The sequence below is a fragment of the Saccostrea echinata genome, unplaced genomic scaffold (assembly GCF_033153115.1).
Source record: "Saccostrea echinata isolate AGI-Se365-2 ecotype Australia unplaced genomic scaffold, CSIRO_AGI_Sech_v1 ptg000027l, whole genome shotgun sequence".
In the NCBI taxonomy this organism is placed as follows: Eukaryota; Metazoa; Mollusca; class Bivalvia; order Ostreida; family Ostreidae; genus Saccostrea; species Saccostrea echinata.
This window is the reverse complement of record NW_026889776.1, coordinates 7,174,714-7,196,128: the sequence shown is the minus strand read 5'-3', so window position 1 is coordinate 7,196,128 and position 21,415 is coordinate 7,174,714. Positions and strand designations below refer to the sequence as shown.

Here is a 21,415-nt window from a genome sequence, read left to right as displayed (position 1 = left end):
GATTTTTGTTAGAGGAGAAAATAAACGCCATAAGCTGTCGGAGCGCGTTGCAGACGTCGTTCATTAAGGGGAATTATTTTGTCAATCCTAATTTAATATTCCAGCTTACTCCTATCAAATAAAACCAAAATTGGGAAATGATTATATTAGAGAAACTCATAAGAATGATCGGAGTTAAGAAAAAGAAAGAAAAGGCGATGTTTAAAATCGAAAATGTCTCAAGTATTCCGTGTCCCAAAGTAGAAATCAATGAAGAGGGTCATAAATCAATAAACAGGGTCATCAATTTTTGTTTTCAGTTAAAATGACGTATTTTAATCGGTTTCCTAAGGACGCTTAATTTATTAAAATTAAATTAATTGTTTTATTAGAATAGTTAAGTGTTTGTTACTTGTGAAGGTGTGTCAGTAATGGAGATATACCATCAGGACTCTATACGGGCCAGCTCATAGACTGGGTGTTAATAGGTCTATGTATGTAAAAGTTTACTGATAAAAAGATCATTAAAACAATAGTAGAATAACGAAGTTTTTAGAGTCTCAGCTTGTAATCCATTTAACAATAGGTAAAGATAGTTTAATACTATAATGAAAATCCACAGCATTCTGACTTGTACGCTGTAAATACCCTGATCGATAAATTCTATACATGAAACCCAAGTCCCGGTATATTTAATTCACTATTTAAAGTACATGTATGACGTCACTATCCATCGAAAATCTTGGTTTTCCTTATTTTACTTCGGAATATACCGAGATTTTAAAAAAAATAACAAAAAGCTTGGCATTAAGGTTCGGTAACCTCTGCTTACATCATGCAGAAGAGCCAGTAACGAAGTGATTAATAGATTATGGAGATTTATATTGTGGTTTTATATATGTTTCTGTACTGCATCGATTGAGAAAAACTTGAAGATGCATGGAAGCTCATATGCTTCATTAAAGTCACAAGGTTTAAGAACTCGCACATGCGCTGAAGTATTGAATGTTAATTTAGCAAAAGATTGGTGTGTGTAGAGACCCATTAATTAAGTATTTCTTAGATACTTAACGTGTTTCCTTCAGTGGTTTGACTTTTTTTATCTCCAGATCAGTAGAGAACTTGAACATTAAGGGTTTCCTGAAATTCTTTTTGTTTTTTACTGTTTTGTCTCTTGGGTACTACATATATACTATCTAATCTCTCTCTCTTTTTCTCTCCATCCATCCATCCTTCCATACATGTCTCGCCTTTTTGGGGGATTTAGTCCGTCATTCAAAAGTTTTTTTTGTCTTTTTTATATACACCTATATGCCAAAATCTCATCACGAGTTTGATATTCGTAAAAGAAGCACTGTACATGTACCACATCCTGATTTTCATATTTTGTTTTTAGACATATAAAGCTTGAAGCAGAATTGGCGGAGATGAATTGGCGCGTGCGTTGGGATGATATCATGTTCGGCACCATGGAGAACGACCGAAAAATGAGGCGTCAAGGCAGCAACCTCAGTTTGACCAGGGTAGGTCAGCCATTGAACTCAATTATTGTTCTGGCAACAAGAATAATTTGTCTACATATACAGATACCTTATCTATTTCTAAATAGAGAACTGAGATATTTTATTATTAATATATTTGTACAAACTGTTTTTCTCTATCGATCGATTTGGAAGACACAGGTGTTGTTTACTGATTAACAATTAATTTTTAACGCCTTGCCTAGATCACAGTTTTTTTTTCTTTTTTCGAATTTTTTAAATATGAAATAACATTTCAAACTACCTGAAAATGTTTCTTTTTCATAATAATTTTCCAGTTTAACATATGAAATAATATGTTAATCCCTTTTACTTTTTTTTATTATTGTAAGTTTCGAGTCTCGTATACCTCTTCATGATTTACTACATGGTTCATATGACATTGCTATCAAAGAGGAGATTGATTAATTTCGTAGAATGTTAAGATAAAAACGATATAGAGCGTTTTTCGTGGTAATTATAACGATATATTACAAACGTTAAACTAAAATACCATGGCAGCCCTGTTTCCTCCACAGACGACAAATGGAGAGGCATGCGCAGAAGGGCGCGTGCTGATAGAACGGTCAGATGCGCATGAACTGGACTGGTGTCAATGCGGACAGTGCGAGGCTGCAGAGGTTCCCACAAAGCGGGTCTGCTGCAGACAGCTAGAACTATATGGAATACTCCAAGAGGGCGGAAGATGCATTACATCAAACAAAGAATTTCGAGATGTAGTTTTGAATCGTGATGTCCTATTGGCTGTTTTCATTCACGTGATGCTCATTCGTCGACAGAGGGGCGTGGCTCCCGTCAATCTAACAGCGTGGTAAGTTTCATTCTATCTTCTTCTTTTTTTTTTTTGAATTTTGACCATAGAGTTTTTATTTTTAAATAAATACGTGAACGTGAAACTGCTATGATTCCTATGCGGTAATCTTGTTTACGTTATTTTTTTTAACTCAATCGAAGTCAGTAACGCTGATTGTCTAGAATATTCATTGAATGCCCTGGATCAACCAAGTGCCGATCCAGCATCCTTAATGACATTCTATATTTTCAGCAAATTGAGGCTGATGGCCACGCGCCAGTTTTTATGTTGGATGCATCGAGGACAAAGGCTGAAGAAAGAGAGCAGAATGGCCGTCCCTTCTTGTGTGTCACGAGCCATAAGGATAGAGTTCCCGGATGATAACACGGACGGTAACTCCGGAGGCAGTGTCAACGAGTCCTCTGTGACTGGAGTTATTCCCCTTGACACTATAGCATAATGTGACAATGATTTACAATGGCTCCTTCCTAGATATAACCACAGGGAGACAACTGTGTCACTTCCTTTTGAAAATAAAGATTTAAATATTTATACATATATATAATTATACATATATATACATTATATTTGACTATATGATATTCGTGCTCCATGTTTGCCAGTTTAATAGTTTTGAAAATTTGTTGGGTAATGCTACATGTATGTGGGATATCATTAGATTACCTTTTTACTTATTTTATGCTCAATCTTTTGAAAAAAAATGCTAAGTATGTGCTACCTTTTGTTAATCATTTTCCTGCAGTATTTGCTCATACCTGTTCCAGTTTATTGAGGTGCCTGATTTGTATTGATGAGTCCCTCAGATTATTGAGGTGCCTGATTTGTATTGATGAGTCCCTCAGATTGAGATGCCTGAATTGTATTGATGAGTCCCTCAGATTACTGAGGTGCCTGAATTGTATTGACGAGTCCCTCAGTTGCTTGTCTTCCATGTGTTTGTGATACTATTGTTTGTGTGTTCCCTTTAGACTTAATCAACATGTCAAGAAAAATATTTTTTTAATTAAACTGGAATACTTGACCAAACTCTATCTATGTTTATTAATAATAACATAAAAAATGAAAAATAACCATGATAACTAATTATTTAATTTAGGATTTGAAAATATAGTATAAATTATGATTGTTTTACAAAGTAACTATTGTGGATTGGAGTATCATACACATATTTATAAATATGTATGAAGTACCGTATACCTTTTGGGGGCTTTTATTGGAAAGTTCACTTTTGAAAAAATATCGTAATAAATACATTGAGTATAATTCTATACATTTACAACGTATTGAAAACATATTTCTGTACATAAAGTTAAACATTAATAAATACCTCGGTTATTTAGTGTAGTGTTTCTTTTACGTACATTCCTGACTTTGATTTAAATATGCTTCTTAATAAACCAAAATTTCTAATTACATAGTTAATTAATTATTATTTTTGGTATTATTTTCGATGTAAAAACTATTTATTCAATAAAAAAGTGGCAAAAGTTTTGAGTTTTATTCATTTGAGAGAGAGAGAGAGAGAGAGAGGTGTACGTTTAAAAAAAAAGGGAAAAAAGATGCCTTTCCAATATATTGATTTGATTTAAGATATCAGAGTAATTTATGTTCTTGCATTTTGAGTTGAATTTCATTATAGCGGAACTCCGTGACTAGCGACTGCTCTGGTGACACAATAGCTGTCCATCTTAGTGACGTGGCCCAGAGACAACTGTACACAAAAACGGGATACTACAAGGTGGGTGTCTGGAAAAAAACTGGTTCCCACAGGGCAGGTAACCCGTAAAAACATTCCTATATATAGACAGGTAAAAGTAATTATCAGAAACTGGTTAGTACCAATTAAAATGTTAACAAGCTGGCTAAAACAAAAAAGGGTTAAAAACTGGCTAGTACTAGAACGTTTTTATCATCATATAACTTCTACAAGATTATGTTTACAAACATCTTGCTTCCTGCTTGAATTTTTACAAAGTGCCTGTAAGATAGGTAACTATCCAAAACTTAAAACAACAAAATAGGTAACTAGTACTACTTACTGCAATCTAACAACAACAAAATAGGTAACTAGTACTACTTACTGCAATCTAACAACAACAAAATAGGTAACTAGTACTACTTACTGCAATCTAACAACAACAAAATAGGTAACTTGTACTGCTTACTGCAATCTAACAACAAGATAGGTAACTGCCATAAACTAACAGTAACTACCAAAAACTGCCAACTTTAATAGTAAAGAAACTGTCATTTACAAACTGACAACTACATGATAAATCACTATATGTACCACGAACTGAGAACTATGGAATTGGTGACTGACATGAACAAACTAACATACTACATGATTAATAACTTATACAAACCGACAACTATAAAAAAAAAAGGTACCTGTCATTTATGTAAGAAATGAACAACGTTGTTTCAGTGAAATTGGTGTTATGAACAACATTTCCTCTGCAGACTTATTCCATGACGCCCGTTAGGCGTATATAAGTTCATTACTTATATAAATATTGCATTCTGTGTTGTTGTCAACAATGTCAGAGGAAATCCTGACCTGGATGTCACGGAGGTCACGGATGCTTGTCTTCATTGGAAAAAAATAACCGACGACAATAAAATCAATAGACCTGATTAATCCACCTTATTTCCAATAAATCATATACAATATACATGGTATTTGCTTCTTAACCCCCTTTGTATGGCTCCACACTGCGCCGTCTTCAAATTCTGCTTTGATACAGTTGTGACGTCATCGTTCAAAGTATTGAACCCTCTGTAAGAAATGTAACATTATTATGAAATAAAGAGAACTTTTTTATATTGATTTCAATTTAATTCTCTTTTTTAAAAATCATTTTAAGAGTTGAAATAGATCTTGCGAAGATGTTTTGAAAAGATGAAAAAATTTCGCTTTGTCTGAACTTAACACACCCGCGCGTGAAGAGTTATCGTTCTTAGAAATAGTATAAGCATTGCTAACACATAATTTTAGCAAAAACGTGTATCAGTAAGAAATGTATTATTTACATTTGTTTTAAAAAGTTGTCTATTACATGCATTAAAACATCTTGCTTTGGAGAAGAGCTTCCAGTGTAATTAAGTCAAGAGTATAATGTATTTCTTCATTTCAGGGCGCCATTGTGGCGATCAAAAGAATCAACCGAAGTAGCATTAACATTAATAAACCATTGTTAATGGCGGTAAAACGGGTGAGTACTCGAACCGATCACGAAAATCTTTATCTTAGATTATCAAAGTATATAAAAAGATATAAAACGGTTATGTACAGATATTAAAAAAGGAACTCATATTTGTTCTTTAATGACAGGTTAAAGATTTGCAGAATGACCACATTGTGCGATTTCTAGGGGCATGTATTGATCCGCCAAATATGTGTATTGTCACCGAGTATTGCCAGAAAGGAAGTCTACAGGATGTTCTGGAAAATGAACAAATTAAACTGGACTGGATGTTCCGATATTCACTCATGCAAGACATTCTTCGGGTCAGTTAACATTGGAAACGAACACACTCGTTAAAGACTCAATTTTTAGGAAAGTCAATCAGATATACTTACTGATTTTGATTAATTACAGGGTATGTCCTACCTTCATAGTAGTGAAATTCGTTCCCATGGTAACCTTAAGAGTACTAACTGTGTGGTGGATGGTAGATTTGTTTTGAAAATCACGGACTTTGGTCTACATGCCTTAAGGACGCCTGACCCGGATGTGGAAGAGGGCTCTTATGCCTACTACAGAAGTAAGATAATCTACGGACAAAAGGAGCTTTTTCATATTGTTGTGCTGTTTGACACTTAATTATGGGTTAAATCTTACACATACATATAACTTTAAAATGCAGAATTACCTTATGTCTTTACTGAGTATCATAGAAATGCCTTAAATATACTTAAGGTTTCCTTTGGACGGCACCGGAATTATTGCGCATGCACCAAAGACCACCGGAAGGGACACAGAAAGGAGACGTATACAGCTTTGCCATTATATGTCAGGAGATCGTATACAGAATGGGAGTGTTTTACCTAAGTAACTTTGACTTGGGACCCTCAGGTACTGTTTCATTTGTCTCATAAAAGAATGACAGAGCTCTCTCACAACTTGTTTTGGTGTTAGAGCCAGGGCTGTTACAATTGGGAAGATAAGTGACATTTTTGGGGAATACTTCGGGAATCATTATCAATTAAAACCCCTCATATCTTGAGTGTCTGATGATTTGATATCAACTTTATATCATGTTTTACAATATACAGAAACATGATTAGAATGTTTAGTTACTATATATCCAAATATACATGTAAGTTCTTTTATTTGGGAGGGGGGGGGGATGAAAATTGGGAAAAACACATTCAGTTAGAAAGAAAGTGCCTCTTGAATTTGGAACTTTCATTGGCTCCAGTTACAGACATTTGAAAGCCGCGCCCCGAATGATTGCTCTGAATAACTCTGCTATGAGAAAAATTTTAAAAAGTTTTCTGTCGGATTGTTTCCAAATAAAACCAAATCTGACCCTTTATTAAGGCCTCGCCCTAGCTCAGGGGAAATGGTTTGAACAGGTCTGAATTACACCAAGTGAGTTTGCTCGCATATTAAAGTGACTAATTGAAGATCTGCTTATTCTAAAATTCTTTTAAAAATTAATTTTCTCGTTTACTTTGGTCCTTTATTTTTTGCCCAAACCTAACCCCAATGAGCTGTGATATTGATGAATTAGTATCTTACTACAATGTGCATGGAGATGCTTGCATAAAATAACTACATGTACATGTGGGTTTGCTGCTTTTGAACAGAAGATTTTTAAATTAAGTTCTAATGTATTCCAGTTAATTTTGACTCCATTATTACATTGAGTCTCATGACCTTGATTTGAGCAACACTTTAATTTCAACACATTAGTGTAACAATCGTCCAGTTGATCGTCAGATTTTGAAGCTTTTCCTTCAGATTTATGTCATACTAGTACAAATAATATCCCTTTTTTATATTTAAGAAAGCGCCTGTTAACAGCGATAAATAACAAATATGATGGACTCTTTCACCTATGTTTCGCCTCTTCTAGTACAATGTTTATTTAAATGACACCAATAGAAATTGCAAATTTTGATCCCCCTTTTATACGGACTTGACATTCATTTTAAAGACATCAATTTGAATGATCTTTACCCTAACGTGCTTTGTGTTGAGTTTGGTTGCAAACTTTATCCTCTATTGGAGGATAAACGTGTAAAATATGAAAAGATGGCAGATAAACGGACGCCCAACAGATTTCCATCAGAGCTAAGGTGAACTTATAGCCTGAATACATGTATAATTTCGTAGGGAGTTTGGAATAAGATTACTTAGTATGCCAGCTCAAATCCACTGGAAATTACTCGGGAATTTTGCAGTTATTTGCCTTAAACGGAAAAATGATCACATACTGCTTGCGGAATGAGGATTTTCTAAAATAAAGATCGTACTTTTATGTTCTGTTAAGTAAATTGACCGCATATTGATTAATTGATATTTTGAACTCGTCACAATCTACGGTTACACAAAAGCAGAAACAAGCTTGTGGGGGTAAAAAAAAAATATATTGATTTGGTCCGGGGCCCAGAGCTGTAAAGCAACACTGTATATCTTCTCTTTCTCATTTACTTCCAATAATTACCACAGTTTCAGATTCTGTCCTATGTAGAACTGGCACGAAAAACAGTTATTAGAGCAAGATCACGCACGTACATCTACAAATAAGTTATTCCATTGGGAATATAGTTCAGAGACGGTTAATACAGTTCATAAACTGATGTTACGTATAGAATGACCTTATAGCCGGAGTTTGTCAAACAATTGTCACTGTATTCAGCAGTTGCTGTCAGTAGAATCTATATATAGGTTTTGAAATACTGTGATACGCAGTATTGTGACTAAATACGAACATTACTCGTTCACAGAGATTTATGAAAAAGTAAAGAATGGAATAAAACCATATTTCCGACCATCATTAGAGGAGTGTGATTGTCCTTGTGACGAACTTGCTGACGTCATTAGACGTTGTTGGGCGGAGGATCCAATGGAGCGACCAGATTTTCAGGCCCTGAAATCCATAATCAGAAAATTAAATAAGTAAGTCTATACTGTTATTTATTTGTCACATTTTCAAAACTTGAATTGTGGATTGATGATACATAGGTAACATCGAATGTTCATTTGTTTTGCCATTTGGATTGTTTGCATTAGAAATAAAAAAAAAGATTAAAATCACTGAAAGTTTATACTTCTGTCACGTGCTGTTTACAGAGATGGGGATAAGGGCAATATCCTTGACAACTTACTGTCCCGGATGGAGCAATACGCCAACAACTTGGAGGCGCTGGTGCAGGAGAGGACGGCCGACTACCTAGAGCAGAAGAAAAAGGCCGAGGATCTCTTATATTTAATGCTTCCGAAGTAAGTATGTGACGTCATGGTATGGTTTCTGCTTTTGTTTTTCATGTGAATTACCTTAAACTGCGAAATTTCTGTTCATTGTGAATTATATTTTATTGTCTTTTTTACAATTTTTATTCGAAAATGTTCTTAGGATGGTTAATTCTCAAAAGTTTCCTCACTGCTAAGTAAATTTGATATAATGAATATGTTGGACTACTTTTCTTACTATTTTGATTTGATTTTCATAGACTAAACTGCCGTTTGCTGTATGCACATTCCTAATAGGTTTTCTTATATGACTTCTAAAAACAACTATTATGTTTCAGAGGTAAAATTTGCAGTTTTCCTTAAAAACTTATGAATAAAATTTATCTAAACTTGAAATAAGGTTGAGTTCATCATATGAGCACAATCGGTTGCAAAATCATAAATAGGATCAGCACAGTTTAATCGGTCGATATGTTTTGCTGTAATTGTTTGTTGCATATCAGTCATAGGTCCATGATAAACTCAATCTGTTCTATCAGCAAAACTGATATCGTACACAGGAGGATTTAAATGAGCAATCAACTCTCTACAAAATGCTCTGTCCATGTGTTTTTTAAACTTTGAAATGTATATCTTTATATTTAAAAGCCATAATAACTGTGAATATTAAGTCTATCAAGTGACTTAGATAAATATCAATTTTTGTTTAATTTCGTTTCAAATTTATTTATAAATTGTATGTTTTACAAAAATATTCATACACATGAATTTAATCGTTTCAGGTCCGTAGCTTGGCAGTTAATTCGTGGGGAGTCTGTTGCTGCGGAGAATTTTGAATGTGTGACTATTTACTTTAGTGATATTTGTGGCTTTACTGCCATGTCTTCAGAATCCACACCATTCCAGGTGAGTGTTACAATCGTGACTCGATAATCCATTAAGTTCCAGGTGAGTGTTACAATCGTGACTCCATAATCCACAAAGTTCCAGATGAATGTTAGAATCATGTATTTAGATTTCACACGGTTCCAGGTCAGTAATACAACGAATCGTGTCAGAATCCGCACAATTTCCGGTTTTGAATCTATGTCATTCCAGGTGTGTAGAAATATTGTCATATCTTCAGCAACCACACCATTTGAAGTAATTTTTTGTAATATATGTCTTTGAAATCCATATTATTTATTGAGAATTTTTATGCCTCCGGATCGAAAGATCCCGGGGGTATATTGCTTTTGTCCTGTCTGTCTGTTTGTCTGTTTATCTGTTCGTCTGTCTGTCTGTTGTCAACTTTAACCTTGCCCATAACTTTTGATTGGTTGGAGCTATGACTTTCATATTTCACATGTGTATTCCTTGTGACAAGACCTTTCTCTGGGTACCGTCATATTTGACCTTGACCTTGGAGTTTGACCCACTTTTGCAAAATTTTACGAGACTTTAACCTTGGCCATAACTTCTGAACAATTGGTGCTTGGGATTTCAAACTTCACATGTGTATTTTTTGTGATAAGGCCTTCCTTTGGATACCAACAACTTTGACCTTTTGACCTTGACCTTGGAGTCTGACCTACTTTTGAAAAACTTTATCCTTGGCCATATCTTCTGAACAATTGGTGCTTGGGATTTCAAACTTCACATGTGTATTTTTTGTGATAAGGCCTTCCTTTGGATACCAACAACTTTGACCTTTTGACCTTGACCTTGGAGTCTGACCTACTTTTGAAAAACTTTATCCTTGGCCATATCTTTTGAACAGTTGGTGCTTGGGGTTTCAAACTTCACATGTGTATTCCGTGTGACAAGGCCTTTCTCTGGATCTCAACATCTTTGACCCTTTGACCTTGACCTAGGAGTTTGACCTACTTTTGAAAAACTTTAACCTTGGCCATAACTTTTGAATGGTTGATGCTAGGGCTTTCATACTTCACATATGTAATCCTTGTGACATCACCTTCCTTTGAATACCAACCTCTTGACCCTTTGACCTTGACATAGGAGTTTGACCTACTTTTTGAAAAACTTTAACCTTGGTCATAATTTTTGAATGGTTGGTGCTAAGGCTTTCATACTTCACATATGTAATCCTTGTGACAAGACCTTCCTTTGGATACCAACCACTTTGACCCTTTGACCTTGACATAGGAGTTTGACCTACTTTCAAAAAACGTTAACCTTGGCCATAACTTTTGAATGGTTGGTGCTAGTGCTTTCATACTTTACATATGTAATCCTTGTGACAAGACCGTCCTTTAGATACCAATCACTTTGACCCTTTGACCTTGACATAGGAGTTTGACCTACTTTCAAAAAACTTTAACCTTGGCCATAACTTTTGAATGGTTGGTGCTAGGGCTTTCATACTTTACATATGTAATCCTTGTGACAAGACCCTCCTTTGGATACCAACAACTTTGACCTTGACCTTGATGTTTTACTTACTTTTAAAAAACTTTAACCTTCGCCATAACTTTTGAACAGTTGCAGCTAGGGCTTTCAAATTTAACATTTTTTATCTTTTGGCCTGGATTTTGACTTGCATTTGAGAAACTTTAACCTTCGCCATAAGCTGCCATACGGGGGCATCAGTGTTTCACAAACACATCTTGTTTTTATGTGTTTTCAGAGCCCTAATCTTACATGGCACACGTAAATTGTAATGTTTTCTCCATCATATAAATCTAGGTTTATATGTTTTACATGTTAGTATTTAGGAAATAAATCTATCAAAATCGTCCTCTCAAGAACAGCAAAGTTATAATTAGTCATATTAATGTGGCATTATAAATTCAATTTTGTTCAAATCTTGATCCCCTGGGGTAAGGTTGGGCCATAATATATGATCTAAGTTTAACATAGGAATGAAAAAAGAAATTAATCTGCTGATAAAAAACAAAAGAGCAAAGTTTTTTTTCAGGTGAACGTTGTGGGCCATGGACCTCATGTTTCAAGTCTGATAGGTGTTTGTCGCCCAAACTCAAATAGTAAACATACATTACAGAAATAAAAAAGAAACGTACATATTTTTCAAAAATACTTTAATTACTATAATAAAGAGTTTCCGACCTACCCAGTTATTAATCCAGTCCTATTAGAAACGTATAATGGTTGAAGTACTCTTTTCTGTAATTTCAGGTTGTTGATTTGTTAAATGATCTCTATACAACGTTTGACACCGTTATTGAGAAATTTGATGTATACAAGGTATGTTGACACCCATCTCTAACACAATTACCTCTAACAATAATCAGTATTTGTATTCGATTCTAAGTAAAGATAGCATCATATGTCAACGAACTTCTTCCTACAGGTTGAAACAATAGGTGATGCTTACATGGTGGTGTCTGGCTTACCCACAAGAAATGGAAATTTACATGCACGTGAAATTTCGAGAATGGCATTAAATCTTTTAAACGAAACTTTGTCTTTCAAAATACGACACAGACCAAAAGAACAGTTAAAGCTCCGTATTGGAATTCATTCAGGTACGATAACCCACATGTTGAAAATGAAAAAGAAGTACTTGTTAATCGTTTATAACATTTGTCAGAGAAATGGAAGGGAAGGGCTATTTTTATATTTACAATTCCAACTGGTTTCTGTGAAAGTTAAGTTTGTTGATTGCTCGATATTTACATGCTAATTATCCAATGTTTCAAATTGTCGTTAATGCCCTGGCATACCCAACAAACTAGACAGTGTTTCTTTAAAGCTTTGTCTGAATATAGACAAGATATATCAAGCATATATGTCCGGGTTTCATCAATATTTTTAAGACAAAATATGTCCCTGACCTGTAGCTCGTCGTGTCCAGTTGATACTATGTGACAATGTATGATCACATGGCATGACTGTATACCATAATTCATATTTAATGTACATTATATGCCATGATGCTGTGTTGTAGGGTCCGTGTGCGCCGGTGTGGTGGGGATGAAGATGCCCCGGTACTGTTTGTTTGGAGATACTGTCAACACAGCCTCTAGAATGGAGTCCAATGGACTACGTAAGTCTGCCTAAGCCATTAGTTCAGAAGATCAGATCTTACTCTATTGTTCTTGAGAAAACCTTTTTTGACATTGCAAGCCAAGAATTTTTGCTCCGTCACAAACCCTTGGCAGATTACTCCAATAAATCGGGGTCCGATATTTTAATCGTATCTAGCTAGATCCTTGGAACCAATGAAAAAACAGCTGTCATGTCGTGATGTCATAGAGAATATGAGTATGTACTATTAGTTGATTGCACAAGTCGGAAAGAAGTCTAGAATAAACGATTTACTACCCATGCACGTTATATACTCACCTTACCTCTATTTTCGTGCCTTGATAAACCTTTAATTACTTCTTGCAATTATCCAAATTCTTCTTTCATATACATGTACACCTCTTTCTTGTTGATAATGGATACGGGGTTGCAGTTTGAAAGCTTTTACCGGATTGGCTAGAATCTAGAGTTAAAATTGAAGTAGCCAAAAAGATATCGCTTATGACGGCCATTGTTTTAGTAAGGTTTGTGGGGAGCTTAGCATACTGAAACCCACCCGTGCCGGAAAAGATGACGTTTTAATGAAATGTTTAAGTTTAAAGGTGTACATGGTATCTTACTATCATATATAATATTTAAAATAATAAGATATCTGAAATTTACTTCAAAACACAGCAGCATTTTCTAGAAATTCATTCGATCCTCTTTATTTACGATTACATTACTCAAGGAAATTGAATATTATCAAACATTTACACGTGTAAACTAAATTACCGATTATTTGACTTGATTTACACGTGTAAACTAAAGTACCGCATCATTTGACTTGATTCACACGTGTTAACTAACGCACCACATCAATTGGCTTGTTTCACACTTGTAAACTAAAGTATCGCATCATTTGACATGTTTTTTTTTCAATTTTTCCAGCCCTGAGGATCCACGTGAGTCCGGATACAAAGAAAATACTGGACACGTTTGGAACGTTTGAGTTGGAACTAAGAGGACCTGTTGAAATGAAGGTAATGATGTAACCGATTCCGTATAATCGTTCACTAAATGAAACATATTTATATTTCCAAATGCGTAACATTTCAAGAGATAAAAACATTTTCTAAAATCATCTCCCCTAGTGTTGTTTTGATATTAAGGGTTCATAAACCCCTGCACAATCATATAAAATGTTTCTTTAACTTTTATGATTTTTCGAAAGAAATGTATTTTATAAGTATATTACAACCAATTATACCATAGATTGCGGGCAAAATTAAACAAAAAAGACATTTCAACTTGACAAATTTGTGAAGGAGTAATAGAGATTTTATGTCATTAAGAGTTATCTCTCTTATCAGAGTATCAATGAACCTTAAATAGATGAATTGTTAAAGTGCCCATGTCTTCTGTCTAAAAATATCTCAAAACGCTTCTCTGATTTGTCTGAGTTGAATAAAAAAGTGAGAGAAATGTAGACTACAAAAAGATACACAAAGTTTATCAGTCCGGGATTTTTGTAAAGGTAAACGATGTTGTTATGGTCACTATAAATAGGGTAATGTGTGAATTGAATTCGTTCATTTCTGATACATTTTACCTTAATGAAAAAGGATATGTAAAGATACATTATACTAAATATTGGATTTTGATTTTGTCGAAACTTAATTGTCATTTACGACTACTGAAAATAGAATAATCCCAGAAATGCGACTCTTTTTATATTTTTTTGGTCTGATTTCGATGATAATACTTTTACATAAGTATAGAGTATATATAAAAGACAAATTACATAATTTTGTACATTGGATTTTCATTACAAAAAGAACGAAGAGAACAGACTTGGCATTAGTGCTATAAATAGGAAAAAAATTTGAAATCGTTTCAAAATGCTTTTCCTAGTGCAAACTTGGTTCAATTTCCACAAAGATTGCTACACTTCAAGAAAATTTTGATAGAATTTGTTTATTATATATAAATATATATATGTAAAACTAAAAAAAAAAATAATAAAGAAAAAAAAAGAAATGCAACAAATCTAAGTGCATGTATAACTTTTCCTTTACATGATTAATTATTAATTTCAAATCAGTAGAGCTACAGTCTCATTAGAGACGTCTTTTTTTTTCAGGGTAAAGGTACGATAACGACGTACTGGTTGACAGGGGAGCGTGTGGCACCCGTGACGTCGGTTACTGACACAATGAAGGTAGAAAATCCTCCAAGTTACGATAATTGCATCTCTGAAAAGTGACAACAGGAATGAAACATTTGAAGAAGTACTTTTTTGACTGTAACGTCATAAAAAAAATTACGTCATGTGCATAACCCTGAATGAGAGACATCAAAGTCGCTTACTCGGCTCTCAGAACCAATCAAATTGTGATATTTTCCATGACGTCATGCGTCGCGCTTGATGCTGATTCACCACAATCGCTATCATCCGGGAACCCAAATGTCTCAACCAATTAAATGATGCAATATGGCCACCGACCACAGCGTCATTTACGTGCTTATTTGTGAATTGTTATTTATTGAATAAGATTTTATCTTGTCTTTTTATTAAATTATGTATAGTATTTGTTGTACTACAATGTGGATGAACTTTATGATATACACATAGGATTTTTATTTATTTATTGTGATTGTTTTATAGACATTTTATTGAGAATACAAGGGTGATTCAATGATAGTAGGCCCTTCATTATGTAAAATGCTTATGTGTTTTATTGAAGCCCCTTCACTCGTCGACAGTTTGAAAGGTTGCTTAATAGAATTCTGTGTTTAAAATACATTATTGTTTCGTTGCTGTTCAGAGAGTATGTCACGGTTACCGGAAAAAAGTACTTTTATTATTATATTCAAGTTGTAGGATTTCTTCAAATTGAGACACCAGATTTGTTTCTTCTTTTTTATGACACTAGTATTTTACATGAACTCCTTTGAGCTCCTGTATACATACTGTGTATGAGTGGAATTCCATATATACTGCTGAATTATGAAAACAACGCTGAAATACTGTATCTGTGGTCACATGTTTATGCCTACTGCTCATCATACTTTGAAGAAAATTTTTTTAGATAAAACGCCTCCCTAGATTAATTTTTAAAAAGATTACTCTATCTTCCCAAAGTGACGATTTATTATAACTGATATTAAAAATATTTTGTTATTAATAATTGAGTACGTTTTGACGTTTCGGTTGTTAACTTCAATGTATGCAGTTTTACGTTTTATTCTATAACTAATTTGCCATCGTTTATATATATATATATATATATATATATATATATATATATATATATATATATATATATATATATATATATCATGGCATTGCAATTTCACCTCAGTTAGTGATATTTTGAAATGACTGAACTCGTACTTTGTATCTTGTGTGAAAGACAAATAAATCGTTTAGGTATACTTTTTGTATTGTATTGTGTCTGCGCTTTTCTGTGCAGTCGAACTGCACTTTTCTCAACAATTGGAACAGATTTTAATGCAAAACATGGATCCTAGAACAAAATAAAAGCAGCATGGAAGTTTTGACCCACATCAATAATGTCTCGTGTTTTCTAATCCATACTGACTCTTTGGTAGAGGGAATACAAGGTGTGTAGGATTTATGTGAACAGGTTTGGAGGTTTATTAATTAAGGGTCGGAGGTCATATGTAGATACCACACCGAGTGATGACATTCCAACAGGTTATAGAGTTATCACTAGTAGATTTATACCCTCTAGTCTTTTCTGTTTTGGTGATTGATTGCAGACCATGCCAGGATGACTTTAATGTTCAAGAATGAAGCTTAATATATTGATATGTTCAAATTAAGCTCAGAAAACGCTCTATTTGCACCTCAAATAATCTAGTCATTCATTATAATCGATCTAAGACGGCTTCTTTGCTTGGATCCACTGTGACCTCGTACAGAACTTTAATAATTATACATATTTCAAGACCTTTTTTTCATTTTGAACAATAGTTGATGTTGAAAATCAGAACCTGATTTTAAATTTATGTCGACGTTATCTGTTGAGAGATTTTAGGCATTCTCTGATTATTTCATTTCTGTAATGGTAACAAAACTTCAAACTTGTGGTAATTCACGTGTTTTCCTGTACTTTACTGAATAATGACACCTTAAATTAAATTCAGGTTGTTTTTTTTAAGTCTGAATTGACAATAATTATTATCAAAATATTGGTTCTGCTATGAAAAACAATTTCTATTTAGAATTTCAGAGAGTCTTGCCCTATTTATTACTCTAGACGATTTCTCCAAAAAAAAAAGTCAAACTTTTTAATATATGCACCATGCTGTATTTATTTAACTTAGGGGATCTATAAAATATACGATTATTGTAGGGTTTTATTTTGAGAAAAATAAAATTATTGTATCGATACTTTTATGAAACAGATTTAGTAATCCAGAAACTAGTCTAACAACAGCCTCACAAATTAATCTAGACAGGGGATTTAAGTGCCTGTTTCATGAACAAACTTTATTTATACATTTATATAGTTACATTCATTATCTTATACATTTGTAGTTTACTATTGCACCAAATTTACTGAAGGCATTCCACACCCTCGGGATCCTCTCCTCCAAGCACGGTATCTTTGTCTTCGGAAGTATCTTGTGAAACTCTACTTTCTTCTGAGATCCTTTCAACTGAAACAAAAAATATATATAGATTGAAACGTTCTTGTGAATTCTACAGAGATTTGCATTGTGGCAAAGAGTGAATAACTCGTACGGAATTGTTCACCAAAGACGTAGTATACATGTTGATTTTTTTATTCTTACACTGAAAGTGCACAACTTTGAGAAATAGGTAAAAATTAAAAACAAACATTTTTCATACATGTATCTCAGTAAAGTATTTTGCTAACGTTTTTTTCTAAATATAGTATTTTGCTACAGTAAATTTTCATTTAGATGCTGGTTGCCCCCCCCCCCCCCAATACTTTTTGTTGCCGTAAGGTCGAGTACTGGCAAATGTCTGTGATTGTGTATGTGTGTGTATTTTGTTTTGTATTGTTTGTTTCTTTGTTTCTTTTTTGTTATTTGTTTTGGGTTTTTTTGGGGAGGGGTTGTTTTTTTGTTTTTTTTTTTTGTTTTTTTGTTTTTTTGTTTTGTTTTTTTTTTTTGCTCGTCAGATTATTTTTGGAAAGATGATCCCTCCATTTTTTGGACAGTTTAGGTTTTTTGTTTTTTTTCTTTCTTTTTTTTTCTTTTTTTGGCTTGTCCGATTTTTTTTTTTTGCCCCCCCCCCCCAAATTTGAAACCGTTGATACAGGCCTTGTAAACCAATTTTCTAATACCAAATAAAAACACATAAACATCCAGCAAGGCATGCATGAAGTCAAACAAAGGCTTGAAAATCAAGTCCAGGGCCCAATCACTCCCTCTCAAATACAGCACTGAAAATTCAGCACACTAAAAATATTGATGAATCTGGTATAATCGGAAAGTTTACATACCGTTTTTCATCTGATATAAAAGTTCGTCTCGTATCCGAAATGGGAAGGGGATTATAGGAATTTATTCTGCTTCGACCATATTTTGACTGAACCTCTAACGAAATGCTGTTATGACACCCTAGAGAATGTTCCACATGAGCGCTTCTGCCACATCAAATACATTTTTACTTGTTTTCAAAAGAAACGTCTGAAAAAATTCATAATTTCCAAACCATTGTTAGTCACATTGGATACATACAATTGCAAATTGAAACAAGCCAGTATAACACGATTTTTCAACGTCAAGCAGGCGAGGGAGTGGTCATTATTTCTAGAGATTATCGTTGTGTGACCTATATTGTACGATATCTTAAAGGTATTGACGACAAGCATAGGAAAATCACGAATAATGATTTGTTTGTTTTGTTTGTATGTTGTTTAACGTCCCTCTCGAGAATTTTTCACTCATATGGAGACGCCACCACTTGCCGGTGGAGAACTGCAAATTTTGTCCTATACTCGGCACTTACGGCCATTGAGCAGTGAGGGATCTTTTTCGTGCCAGCACCTACTGCGACACGGGATCTCGGTTTATACGGTCTCATCCGAAGGACCGGTCTCCACGTCCCACAGTGGGATTCGAACCCGCGACGTAAGGATCAACTCCTTACTTCGCGACTCTAGAGCAGACGCTCTAACCACTGCGCCACGCGGGCGACACACGAATAATGATGGATCCCGTTCCGATGTGCGGTCAAAATTTTTGTAACTAGATGAAATCCCGCGCAAGAGCGGGGAATTGAATTTATCCCACTAGTGGTAGTCTCTACCAACAGAAAATATATTGTAGTTTCTACTGTCAGCCTACAGGTTTATAGCAGGAAGAAATACTTTGTTCAAAATCCCGCATGATGTAGATGTACGTCTCCACCCCACCCCCCTTTTTTGTAAAAACTTGAAAAAATAAAAATTTCATTAATTGACGTTTATTGTGAGACCTGTTTTACTATATTATGGATATTGTACTTCAAATGCTCTTATTTCATTTACGTCAAGGATAAAAGAAGCGAATATGCACATTTTACTGATAAATTGATTTTTTTTGGGGGGGGGGGGGTTCACAGGTTTATAAATATTGGTTTATAAATATGTACGTACCTTATTGATATGTAAAAAATGTACTTTATTTTTCTTACATATCAATTAGGTACATACAAGTTTATAAACCAAGACCCAAGTATCTGTGTAAAAATTAGCTTTTAACGCGCTATGCCGAGTATTTGATACAAAAGACTGTATTCAGAAAAAAAAAAACTTAAATGTATTGATTAAAGCACACAATTTTACAGCTTTAATTGTATTTGAACAATACCTTATTCATAAATTTTCTCTTTTCATGTAAGCAAGTTTATTACGAAGTACAAATTGTACTTCGGATTCGTTGCCACGATGCTCTCAGTAAGGAATATATATAAATTTTACCGATAAATTTATTAAGAAAACCTACTACATATATGCAATAGTCTTTCGATAAATAAATACCGGTATATTCACAACTTATAGTGTTATCAATGATTTACCATTATTTCAATGACCATTCACACATAAGCTTTTTTTATGTTCATGCAGATTTAACTGCCTCGTTTTTCTTTTTAAGGACTTTGGCAAGGTTCCTGGTTATCGTATAGAATTTTTCAAGAACTCTTGAGTAGGTTTAATTGTACTAAACAGGCTACATCATGGATTGTTTAACCTACCAAGCCAACCCTTTTTTTTAGATGTTGTCAAATCAGTGTTTTTGCAATTCTCAATGCATTTCTTATGTAAAATGTTGATAAAAGGGACCTACATAATTTTTCACCATAATATTTCTCCAAAACCCACTTATTTCATATAGTTTTTGTATTATATACATTATTGTATCTTCATTTCCTATGACTTCTAGATATTCTGGCTGAAAATTTATATATATAGAAATAAGATAAGGACATACCGGCGCCAGTCTTTATTTTTGAGTTACTTCCCTTCACATATATATTATTCATAATTTAGTCAAGAGAGTCAGACTGGTTGATTGTTTCTATCTTGTAATTGACTGAGTTGATTGAAACACATTGTCATAAAAATAATGGCATGGATTTATTTTAATTTTCATTCGTAGTTACTAAATGCTGCTTCCTTCATACAACCTAGGAACTGATCTCAGTCGGTCTACCATTCAATATATGTCACATATTTCCCCTTCCCAGCATACCGAGCATAACTGTGGTACATGTAAATGACGACCTGTTGGCTCTTTGTCTCCTGAATACAATGTACAACAAAGCCATTACTTGCTGTAAAGATATTCATCTACCCGTTGAAGGAAGTACACGTGCTTGTGTTTACCTCTGTAACATATATTGGTTTTCACCGCTTAGAGAATTCTACACGGGAGATCACTCTCAATCACTGTTTCATAAGTAAAAAGAAAAATTAATGTTTTAAACCTTTTTTTTCTCCGGAAATTCCGGACTTGCCAATGTCCTTAACACCGACCTCGATGCTATATGATGTTCTAGAAGCTTCCGTCAATATTAAGATCGGTGAATGACGAAAATAATTCGCACATTTACTTTTTTAATCGGTTATCACAACTTATTTTTTTTATATCATTTAAATCAAATTTTGATTTAATAATTCAGTGATGAGGTTTTATGAAATAAATAAACGATTGCTTGTTTTCAGTCTCATTAAAAATTGCCAGTAACTTAGATCTGCCAACCGGAAACGCCACCGTACTCTCGTTTTTGCTGTTTTCATGGCTGTTTTATAGAAAATGAAAGTAGATTTTTAATTTAATGTACAATACTTACTATGCGAGTGAAATCTATATATAGTTTACAGACATCATCTTGTATATGGTGTATTGTTAGAGGAGTAAGTAAGAACTCTGGTGCACCGGTTTCGGAGTTTATTTGCAAAATTTATTAATTTATAAGTATAGATCTTAAATGCCCGTTAACTTTGAATTTGCTACCGTTTCAATATACTTTGAATTTTTTATCTGGAGGCAAAATTTGGCGGCTTTATGAGTATTTCCAAGTAGTGTTGCAAGTTGACTTACATTACTAATTTTACAAAGGTATCACAACAGATACATGTATATATATATCGCCAGGAAAGACTGGTACTTAAGATCAACTCCAGTTTCAGTTAGAATAATACGTA

At 34.0% G+C, this 21,415-nt stretch overlaps 1 protein-coding gene across 8 annotated transcripts in view; it reads left to right on the top strand.

The window, feature by feature from the left end:
• Window positions 1–15,990, top strand: part of LOC133193468 (atrial natriuretic peptide receptor 1-like) — a 265,764-nt gene extending 249,774 nt beyond the window's left edge. For all 8 annotated transcript variants that reach the window (XM_061329427.1, XM_061329429.1, XM_061329425.1 and 5 more), the window contains 14 exons: window positions 1,376–1,502; window positions 3,974–4,072; window positions 5,472–5,549; window positions 5,669–5,845; window positions 5,937–6,102; window positions 6,258–6,413; window positions 8,294–8,465; window positions 8,640–8,789; window positions 9,542–9,665; window positions 11,895–11,963; window positions 12,070–12,244; window positions 12,667–12,765; window positions 13,677–13,768; window positions 14,869–15,990. In XM_061329427.1, coding sequence (XP_061185411.1) covers window positions 1,376–1,502; window positions 3,974–4,072; window positions 5,472–5,549; window positions 5,669–5,845; window positions 5,937–6,102; window positions 6,258–6,413; window positions 8,294–8,465; window positions 8,640–8,789; window positions 9,542–9,665; window positions 11,895–11,963; window positions 12,070–12,244; window positions 12,667–12,765; window positions 13,677–13,768; window positions 14,869–14,991 — 1,807 coding nt within the window. In that variant the 3' untranslated portion in view covers window positions 14,992–15,990. The remainder of the gene's footprint in view (window positions 1–1,375; window positions 1,503–3,973; window positions 4,073–5,471; window positions 5,550–5,668; window positions 5,846–5,936; window positions 6,103–6,257; window positions 6,414–8,293; window positions 8,466–8,639; window positions 8,790–9,541; window positions 9,666–11,894; window positions 11,964–12,069; window positions 12,245–12,666; window positions 12,766–13,676; window positions 13,769–14,868) is intronic.
• Window positions 15,991–21,415: the final 5,425 nt, after the last annotated feature.